Source organism: Photinus pyralis, unplaced genomic scaffold (genome assembly GCF_008802855.1).
Source record: "Photinus pyralis isolate 1611_PpyrPB1 unplaced genomic scaffold, Ppyr1.3 Ppyr1.4_LG6, whole genome shotgun sequence".
NCBI classification, from domain to species: Eukaryota; Metazoa; Arthropoda; class Insecta; order Coleoptera; family Lampyridae; genus Photinus; species Photinus pyralis.
Window position 1 is genome coordinate 23,286,147 of NW_022170663.1, and position 11,658 is coordinate 23,297,804.

Here is an 11,658-nt window from a genome sequence, read left to right on the forward strand (position 1 = left end):
TCGGTTAATGGAACCTGCAGGTGGGCTGCATGAGAAGTGCAGCGACGGTAATGATTCATCATACACAGAAAATGCCAGCTCTCAGACGCATCTCTTCAGCTGCATGGTTTTGGTAAAAAGCACGTTGGAAATCCACGATTGAAAATACGGATACCTTGCCTTCTTGGAGATCTTCTATAATAGGTAGAGGATAGCGATTAGGGACAATGGTGGCATTGAGACGTCTATAATTTCCACTCGCTTCCAACCACCCCCTTTCTTAGATACCATATGTGAAAGACTGGCCCACTATTCAGCAGCACGTCAAATTCATTTTCACAGCTGCTAGGTGTTCTCAAGTCAGGCGACGAGCGCGGTTAAAGACTGTGTGCCCGTGAAAATGGCGTGTTGTACTGGAAAGTCGGGTAGAGCTGCCATTTTTAGGGATATGCCGCCGAGTGGACAAGATCACCGTCAGGTACAGTGACATCGAAAGCAATTGTCACGATGGACTTCGGATGGTTTGAGTTAAGCAGGGGTCGAAAATTCATGTTTATGTCAATGACCGGGCCAAAATTCTGCAGAATATCGGCTCCAAGGATTGCCAATTGGACGTCAGCAATAGTGAAAGTGCCAGGTAAAATCTCGCCGAAGATCAATATTTAGTGACAATTCTTTCTTGCTATGACAGAAGAATTGGCTGCGTCTAGGTCCAGCTGTTGTCTTTGGAAAGCGCTTTGATATAGCATCGCATTACAATCGAATGGATGTGCATATATATACCTGCGCAAAGAAGACTCTTTTGTCACGGCTTTCAATCAGAATCAAATGCTCTTCAGCTGTGCTTTGCACGGACCGGGTATAGAATGCCAGCTGTGTTACGGAAGAGCCTGCAAACGCCGGGCTGCCAACCTCACCCTGACTGTCCTCCACCAAATACACGAACGACCACAACTCGGGCTGCCGAATATTGTCATAGTACTTGAGGGTCGCCACCGCCTTGCCCTGCTGGACACTGGAGCTTTTCACAACTTCATCGACCGTCGGCTGGCCAACAGCAAGAACAAGGGTACCAAACTCACGACGGTACACCTAGTCGCAGCCGGCAAGACCGTCTACCTCCTTGGGAACACCGAACTTCAGTTCGCAATAGAGGGAACAAAGCAACAGGAAACCTTCCTGGTAGCCAACGACCTCGCAAACCCCATTATCCTGGGCCAGGACTGTTTACTTCGCAACGGGGCAGGCTTAGATCACGGTAGCCGATGTGTCCACCGGGGCAAAGAACCCGTCACACCACCACCACCAACACTGGGTCCGCTCCGCCGAGACCACAACGTCACCCAGAAGATCGAACCGGCCAAGAAGGCGATCATTGTCCAGGAGATAGAAACAATGCTGACTGACCGATTATTGAACCGAGCACCTCCAGCTACTCCTCCCCAATCATCATTATCCAAAAGAAGGACGGCAACGCTTGTTTCTGCGTGGACTACCGCAGGTTGAATGGCTGCACCCAAATGTGAAACCTACATCCTACCACTTATCCACGAGACATTTAGAGTTGGGGACAGCGAAGGCGTTCTCCACGCTGGACCTCAACTGTGGATACTAGCAGGTCCTCCTCCTCGCGCTCACCGCATTTTTGATTCCCGACGACGCCTGCTACAGTTTTGAGTGACGCCGTTTGGACTAAAGAACGCCCCGTCCACCTTTCAGATGGTAATGACGCAGGAGGTACTGCCGGGGATCTCTAGGAAATTCGCCTGGGTATTCCTCGATGACATCGTGGTGTATGCGAACTCGTGGGAGGAACTCGACCCTGTGCGGATAGTGATTGAGCGGCCCCAACAACACACCTGTGCACAAGACAAGTACCGTTTTGGGGTGACATCCATGGCGTATCTGGGCCACATCATGGCAGACCGGTCACTCCTAGAACACGTGGAAGTCCTCCGTAGGCGCTCAACATGCCGACAGGCTCCCGGGCACCCCCAAACCAACCCAGTTGAACGAAAGAACCAAGAGGTGAAAAAGAGGCTGCGCGCGCACCTCACCGGAAAACCCAACGCGTGGGCGCGCGTAATACCTCTCGTCCACTTCAACCTCCGGACCAGAGAGAACGCGACCACGGCCATTAACTCAAGCAAGGCCTTCTTGGGCTACAATTTGACCAGACCGGGAAAATGGCGACAGAGAACCCAGGGCGAAGACTACAAAAGGCGTTACGCCAACTACAATCCAGCGGTTAGCCAGTACCAAGTTGGGGTGCGGGTAATGGACAGGAATCGGAACCGCAAAGCCGCTACCCTAAATGGACACCATAGAAACGCTGGCTGGAAACAACGCCTACTAGATCCGGAGGGACAACGACGAGCGCAGTAAGGTCCACACTCACGAGTTGCGACCCGCATCATCTCCACCAGCCCCACCAGTTCCTGCTGGAGGTTTTTCGGAAGAGGGGGAGCTGTTACGGACGAGCCTGCTATTGGTGAACGCGGCTCGGCCCACGGCGAGCCATCCACCGAAAATATAAGCAGCGTCGAAACATCCAGGAAAGGAAGCTCAGTAGAGCTGGGAAACTCTACCTTACATTTAAAGCGGCCACTGAGGCTGGTGGCCGCGACTCTGCTTTCTCCACTGCCCATCCGAGGCAATCCAGTTCCCATCGCCACGGCGTTCTGCCGCGCCGTCCAGATGCCACGCCGAGCCAACCTCCGTCCCGCGGAGCCCTCAAGCCTCCACCGCCCAGCAGCACTACGATGCCGCCGCCATCGCGCGGTCCTATACAGAATAGATTTGTACATATTAATTCCTAGAGTTAAATATATCGCTTGTTTGGACGCTGTCGCCACCATCTCCACCCGGTAACAGCTGAGGCCGTTTCTTCGGTGTGGAATTGAAATTGGCCCTCGAGCTGCTCTCTGCACGGACCTGCTATAGAATCCCCGCTGTGTTACGCCATGGATATTGTTTGTTGTTTTCTTTCTTTGAAATACCGCGAAAATGCTCTTCCGCAGGGCGACGGTGGCTCGATAGAGATAATGGGATGGCTCGCCCTTGGCTTAATTTCTCGGGATTCACCAATTGGGCGGTTTAACTTTTGAAAATGTGACCAACGCAGATTTGGGACCTCGTACAGTCGCTTAACGAATGCTGTTTTCCCACTATTTACACTCATATTTATAGGTACCGCCTTTGTAAATTCTGATCCAATACGAGCTTTATCTTACAAAGATGAATTGCATTGCTATATTTTCTAACAAGCTGAGCCAGGATTGGTAGAATCAAATTTCTGGAATTATAGGCAGTGTTGGTATTATACACTGCCTCCTAAAGAGGTTGAAAAAGCCACCCCCGTACATTATCTGGAGCCACGCACGGTATGACGGTGGAACTTCCACAGAGGGTTCGAAAATAAATACAAAACAAAAACTTCTGACTGCACATGGGGTTCTAAAAACCAACCACCTACGTGCATTATCTCCAGAAAAATGCATGGTACAACAATGAAATTTACGTCCGGGGTTAATAATAATTCGAGAATAAATGCAAAACGAAAACAGTAACCTTAGCTGAGGTGGTTGAGGGTTATTCATCCCCTTTTCTCTCCTGTCTTCCCCTAATTTTTTTGTGACTGCTGTGTTTTAAGTATACGGGTTGTAAATTTTGTCTGGAACACTTAATGACTTCAAAACAACATTGTTACAACAATTCTAGTTTTAAAGCTACACTGTGTTCGAGATTACAAAACGATTACAAAAAATATGCATATGGTTGATATACAAAAAATGGAAAAATTCGGGATTCAATGCTTAGAAAAGTATCATGCCGTGTGAGGTTGTGATGCGCGGTGTCTGTTGTGTTGCACTGTTACACAGAAAAGACCTATGTCAACTTGGTCAATGTTCCTTTTGCGCGATACGATATCCCCGTGTAACATAACAGACAGCGCGCATCCTAACGGCACACGGCATGCATCCTAAGTATTGAGGTGACGTTGCATTTCGCATAAATACAAACACGCATAACTCCCATTTCGCATAAATGAATTTTCATTTACAGGCATGTGACATAATTTAAACGACGCATAAAAAAAACTACGCATAACTGGCAATACGCATAACTCCCATTTTGCATAAATAAGATTCTCGTAACTGGCATTTCGCATAAATTAAAGATGCATAAAAAAAACTGTGCATAACTCCCATTTCGCATAAATGAAAGATGCATAAAAAAAAGTACGCATAACTCCCATTTCGCATAAATCTCCGTAACTGGCATTTCGCATAAATTAAAGATGCATAAAAAAAACTGTGCATAACTCCCATTTCGCATAAATGAAAGATGCATAAAAAAAGTACGCATAACTCCCATTTCGCATAAATCTCAGTAACTGGCATTTCGCATAAATTAAAGATGCATAAAAAAAACTGTGCATAACTCCCATTTCGCATAAATGAAAGATGCATAAAAAAAGTACGCATAACTCCCATTTCGCATAAATATCCGTAACTGGCATTTCGCATAAATTAAAGACGCATAAAAAAAAGTGTCCATAACTCCCATTTCGCATAAAAACAGGTATCCGACCGACGGCGGCGGTGGCCGACCGACCATTTCGGCTACTCTGGACGTAACGTTTGTAAAAATCATCTGAATTAGAAACACAAAGCGTGTCTGTTTATTGGTTTATTCTTTGATGCAAACTAATGAAAGTATTTCAGACTACTCCATGATTACTGTTCATAACTTCCCGTGCAAATTTTACTACTTTTATTCTTTAACGAAGTCAAGTGTAAAAGGTTTAAGAGCGTTAAGGTGGCCCCACATTACATGGCAAACTAGGCGAACGCCAACGTTTCAGATGTGTACAAGTTTCCTTGCCAAATTAAAGCTTGTCAAGTGGGTCATACACATTATATGTCGAACTTCCCTACACTTCATACAGTATCATGGCGAATGTCCTTTGAAGTGGGTCCGTTTACCGACTGCTGGGCGAACGTTGACAAACGCGAACGTTGGCAATGTGCGACTCATACACATTTATGGCAAACTCGACGCATCACCAACATTCGTCTAGTTTGCCATGTAATGTGAGGCCGCCTTTATACAGTTTGTTTCAAATTAAGTCGGCACTATTGTTAATTTTCTAATGACCGTTTGCACCGAGAAATTTAAGCGGGACTTAGCTTAAAATCCATGACAACCATTGTCTCAATAATCGTTGCCATGGTTTTTAGCTACGATTAAGTTAAGCCCCGCTTAAATTTGTCTGTGCAAACGGGCATTAGCTGTAGAGTTAGACACACGGTTAACTTATCAAAATTGTATACTTTATCATTTTCTTCGAGAGACTGGTCGCGATCGCGACTACGACTCGTACGCATTTGTCAAACATCTCTCAAGCATGCTTTATCAGATTTATCCCCGACGGACATGCTAACCATAATACATAATTTTTGTGAAAATATCTATAGTAAGAACTGAGTGGTACAGTATAATTGCCTAGTTTATCGAACAACAATGAAATTACACAGTACGTACGCATGTGAAGCAATGTGACCTATGTCACTCCTATTTGACTTATAGGCTGACTTGCTATTATTTATTAATTAAGAAGATAAAATCGAGGATAAAATACTTAGTAGGTAGGTACTGGAAAAAGAGCAAGAAATGCAATTGTTTGGTAACTACCCCTTTCGAGCGCAGCCTGCTTTTAATACCAATTAGATAATATTCAACCAAAAAGGCTATCTTAACAGTTTGATCCAATTTGACCAACCATGGAAAACTTCTTCAGAAAAACTTTTTGCAAAATTCATTATGAAAAATCTATTAACCTATCCGGTTGCATACAACAAAACTTTAGAGTTTTTCTAATTGCTTTTCACCAAGTGAGTACCATCCTAGGTACCATCCATCAGTTTGATGATGATTGCTTTGGACTTGTTGTTCACAAGATGTTATTGGAGGATGAATGCAATCATTTTAAACCATAAAGACCATCTTTATAGTTGAACCAATTTGGCCAACCAAGGCAAAATCCTTCAACAATGAACTTTTTGCAAATTTCTTTAAGGAATATCGAATAACCTTTTAGGATGCACATAACCATGAGCAAATAGCCTTAAAGTTTTTATGATTTCTTTTCACCAAGTAGGTACCATTTTTGTACTGGAACATATGCAAAGCAGTTTGATGATGATTTCTTTCGAAATATTGTTCACAAAATGTTATTGGAGGATGGATGAAATCATTTTAAACCATAAAGGCCATTTCTATAGTTTGAACCAATTTGGCCAACCAAGGCAGAATCCTTCAAAAATGAACTTTTTGCAAATTTCTTTACGGAATATAGAATAACCTATTCGGTTGCACATAACCATGAGCAAATAGCCTTAGAGGCCTTATGATTAGTTTTCACCATGTATGTATAATTGTATAGGTACCATCTGTGTACTTAAAGAAAAATACAAAGAAGTTTGGTGATTATTTCTTTGGGGTTGTTGTTTACAAGATGTGATTATAGGATGATTTAGATTATTTTGAACCATAAAGGTAATTTCCATTTTTTAAACCAATTTGACCAACCAAGGCAATTTTCTTCAAAATAGAACTTTTTGCAAATTTCATTATCAGATACAACACAACTGTTTAGGTGACATGTAACCATGAGCAAATACCTTTAACGTTAATGTGATTGCTTTTTATCTATTAGCAACAAGTATCAGAAGAAACATAAGAAGTTTGGTGATTATTTCTTTGGACTTGTTATTTATCAAATCTGATTGCAGGATTAGTTAGATGATTTTGAACCAAACAGGTCATTTCCATAGTTTGAGCCATTTTGATCAACCAAGGCAGCTTCCTCAAAATAGAACTTTGCAAATTTCGTTATGAAATACAGAACAACATTTTAGGTTAAATGTAGACGTGAAAAACCCTTTTGGTGGTATTAAGATTTCTTTTTAGCGAGTTTTTATGTAACCGACATTTTTGTAAGTTAAATTTTTATTTTCTATTGTTATTTTTTATTAGAAGTCGCTTTCTTTTTCGTATATTACGTTAGTTACTATTTTAGTTATATGAAGTAACACTACTCGCATAATTATTAGTTTTAAGTTTGTCCTGTAATTGGAAAGCTTTTCTGTTGGACATTTATTAAATGTTATTATTATTATGGTCGGTGTATCTTGTGAGAACCCAGGTCTAGCCTGGTTAACTAATCGCACGGATTAAAATCAAGTAACGATTAGTGTCTGTGTCTGTGTCTGGTGAAGTTATGTAGGGCCCTAAAAAAAAACACTCACATTGGAAATCTAGAGATAGTATGTATTTCATACTTACCAACATAGCTATTGATGGGCACAATAGCCAACGCTATCAGGACAAAACAAAACAAAAAAAAATCATTATAATAATTCCTGTAATTTTATTCAATGGAGTTTATTGTGTAAGTGTTTCTTTGGCTTTGCGTTTGGGTTGAATACGAGTGGGTTGTGATAACGTGGTGTGTTTCTGTGAAGAAGGAGTTTTTTGTTTTTTAATTGTATTTATGGTGTTTCTTTGTTCCTGAGGTCGTATTTGTGAGGTTGCTTGGGTTTTTGGTGGAGATATTGCAGTATTTTGTGAGCCTGTAGTTCTGTTAAGGTTTTTTCGTTGCGGTTGAGTACGAGTGGGTTGTGAAAGTGTGGTGTGTTTCTGTGAAGGAGTTTTGTGTTTTTTATTATTATTATTATTATCACGATAAGAAGTCGAGTAGAAGAAGATGGTTGATAGTCATTACTTTCATTGAGAACTTTCATTAGAGTATCATGAAGGATATAACCAGTCCCTACCCAACCCTCTCATTTGATAAGGAGAAAGAAAGAAGAGCCGTAGTTGGTAAAAAAACAGAGTCTTTTGTTGAGACCTTTAATTAGAATAGGTACCATGAAAGATATAAAATTAATTTCTAACATACAAGTGCTACATAAGTTTGTCCATTTAACCGACACCCTTTGTATCTCTTACGTTTTACAAGATCGCCTACATTGGAAATGGAAAAAATACACCTTGCATAGTCAGAGGTCTATCTAAAATCTTTTCCAATTTGCCAACAGTCTATGACACAGTTGTTTTGTATTTAATAATGAAATTTCCAAAAGTTCTATTTTGAAGAAAATTGCCTTGGTTGGCCAAATTGGTTCAAACTATAGAGATGACCTTTATGGTTTAAAATGATTTCATCCGTCCTCCAATAACATTTTGTGAACAACAATTCGAAAGAAATCTTCATCAAACTGCTTTGCATATGTCTCAGCACAAGAATGGTGCCTACTTGGTGAAAAGCAATCATAAAAACTTTAAGGCTATTTGCTCATGGTTATGTGCATCCTAAAAGGTTATTCGATATTCCGTAAAGAAATTTGCAAAAAGTTCATTTTTGAAGGATTTTGCCTTGGTTGGCCAAATTGGTTCAACTATAAAGATGGTCTTTATGGTTTAAAATGATTGCATTCATCCTCCAATAACATCTTGTGAACAACAAGTCCAAAGAAATCATCATCAAACTGATGCTTTGCATGTATCCCAGTACAAGGATGGTACCTACTTGACCAAAAGCAATCATAAGAACTCTAAAGTTATTTATTCATGGTTATATGCAACAGAATGGGTTATTATTCTCTCTTTAAGTAGACGGATGGTAACTAGGATGGTACTCACTTGGTGAAAAGCAATTAGAAAAACTCTAAAGTTTTGTTGTATGCAACCGAATAGGTTAATAGATTTTTCATAATGAATTTTGCAAAAAGTTTTTCTGAAGAAATTTTCCATGGTTGGTCAAATTGGATCAAACTGTTAAGATAGCCTTTTTGGTTGAATATTATCTAATTGGTATTAAAAGCAGGCTGGGCTCGAAAGGGGTAGTTACCAAACATTTCATTTCTTGCTCTTTTTCCAGTACTTACCTACTAAATAGGTATTTTATCTTCTTAATTAATAAATAATAGCAAGTCAGCACATAAGTCACGTAGGTCACGTTGCTTCATTGCTTCATATGCGTACTTTGCAATTTCATTGTTGTTCGATAAACTAGGCAATTATACTGTACCACTCAGTGTGTAGTGTACTATAAATTATAGATATTTTAACAAAAATTATGTATGTATTATGATTAGCATGTTCGTCGGGGTAGGGTATTTTTGGAAATTACAGTTCCCAATTTTCGAATTATGTCCGAGCATTCGCTGTTTCTGGGCGTATTCAGGGGTAATATTTTGGGAAATTGAAGTAGAGATTATTTGCAGACAAAAACGCTATTAAACTATATTTTTATTCTCAACCGCTTCCAAAATATAGCAACAACTATTATTTTATTTTAACTATCTAGTTTTAATAGGGCCACTGTAAATCAATTGTCTTTAGCCAACTATAGTCAAATTAGGGTGCAATTGCAGAGTGCATCGATTTCGAAATCTATGGGGATACTCGGCAATTGCTCCCATTGGCACTTCCATTGTTTAGAAACCGTAAATGAATACCATATCGGCGTATTTAGCATGTGGAAATATTGCTAGCATGATAATTAAATACGACAATTACTTAACTTGTACCATGATGCACTGTTTATTTATACTCAATTGTTACCCCGACCTGACTATAGTTGGCTGGAGGCAATCGATTTATAGTAAGCCATTGAAAAGTTACATTTGGGGTTGCGTTTGTCAGAGGACGCAATTTTATTTTTTATATATCAAGGGGGGTTAGTCTAAAGTTAAATCCAAATTTGTGGGGTTGCAGCCCTTGTCCCGCGACCGCCATCTTGAAAAAAGGGGTGCAAATGGTTGTTATGGTTTATCTGACAAACTATTGGTCTCACGTATTAGTGTTGTCTTTACAAGACGGCTACTCAGAAGACCCCGAAGTCGCAGGAACTAAGTCTTGGCAGCGTTTGCGTCGCACGCAGAAACATCAGTCGACAGAAGTACAATTCGATAAGAACACCGTACCGACGTTATCACACGAGAAATTTCTTGGCAATGAGAAGAACAAGGCTAATTTCATTGTACTTCTCAAAAATTCATTCTCAGAGGTGGGTTTCACTGTCGACCAAGTACAATCAGATGCAGACACCCTTCATCGTTCGTTCTGCTTTTGCTGCATCCCAATCGTTTGACTCAGTTACTATTGTAGCTGAAGATATCAACATACTTGTGTTGCTCACGGCTTTTGGGGCAAAGAAATATATTTTTTTAAACCGTGAAAAGGACGTACAGCCGAGCAATTGTATTCTCCGTCAGGTTTTATGCACAAAAACGTCATTGCGGATAATTTGCTGTTTCTCCATGCTTTTTCAGGACTAACACATCAGCAGCTCACAACACAACATTGGCAAACTAAAATTTCTCATAACCCTGGAGAAAGATCCAGACTTAGCAAGTGGAATAGCGTTGTTCCTCAATAAGAGAATCGATCCTGCTTTGCTCACTGTCATTGGTGAAAATTTTTTCATCTTTTTATATGGTGGCAATAAAGATGATGATTCTTTTAACAGCATTAGATACAAACGATTCGCCAAAACAGTGACAAAGTGTAAGTACATTTAACTTGTTTTCAATTCCAACGCAGCCTGATCCATCAAAAAGACTAAGGAAACAGTAATTATGTCATTTAGAACATTAGAAAGGTACATACGTTAAAATCATTAATATTTATTTATAGTTTATCACTGAAGCGCTATAAAATATTAATGAATGAATAAAATCGAAAAAGTTTGTAATGAAAATTATTCCTTGCAAACTCCTCTATAAAAATGGCCTGATGTCATTTTTTTTTAAATGACCAGAAAAAAAGTTATAACGACCAATTGAAAATTTTTTACAAAATGTTCATCAATTTTCGTTTATAACTTTGTTACTTCTGGTTATACGACTAAAAGTTACTGAACCAAAGTTTTAGAGAATTTTATTCTTAATCAAAAATGTCTGAACAAATTTTTTGTGAGACCAATAGGGTGTCAGATAAACCATAAAAACCATTTGCACCCCTTTTTTCAAGATGGCGGCCGCGGGACAAGGGCTACAACCCCACAAACTTGGATTTAACTAGACTAAGTCCTTCTTGATATTAAAAAATAAAATTGCGTCCTCTGACAAACGCACGCTAAGCCCAAAAAACTGTAACATTTCAATGGACTAGGTAGCCGCCCTATTAAAACTAGGTAGACATACGGTTGAGAATATTATTGTCACATTTTTGTAATGATCTGGAAAATGCGAAATTTGTTTGTTTAATTACATATTTGGATACAGTAAGAAAATGGTAAAGTATACAGTTTTGATAAGTTAAGCGTGTTTCTAACTACACAACTATGAAAATTAACAATAATGCGCCGACTTAACCCATTTGAAACAGACTGTATAACGCTCTTAAACCTCTTACACTTGACTTTGTTAAATAAAAGTAGTAAAATTTGCACGGGAAGTTATCAACAGTAATCATGGACTAGTCTTTGAATAAACGAATACTTTCATTAGTTTGCATCAAATAATAAACAGACACGCTTTGTGTTTCTAATTCAGATGAATTTTAAGCAAACGTCAACGTCCAGAGTAGCCGAAATGGTCGGTCGACCATCGCCGCCGTTGGTCGGATACCTGTTTTTATGCGAAATGGGAGTTATGGACACTTTTT

General features: G+C 39.9%; 1 protein-coding gene across 1 annotated transcript in view; it reads right to left on the reverse strand.

Annotated features, from left to right (window-relative positions):
* Window positions 1–2,563: 2,563 nt before the first annotated feature.
* The window catches only part of LOC116174543 (transcription factor Adf-1-like), a 14,840-nt gene continuing 5,745 nt past the window's right edge, over window positions 2,564–11,658 (reverse strand). The window contains exon 3 of the mRNA XM_031492479.1: window positions 2,564–2,763. Coding sequence (XP_031348339.1) covers window positions 2,564–2,763 — 200 coding nt within the window. The remainder of the gene's footprint in view (window positions 2,764–11,658) is intronic.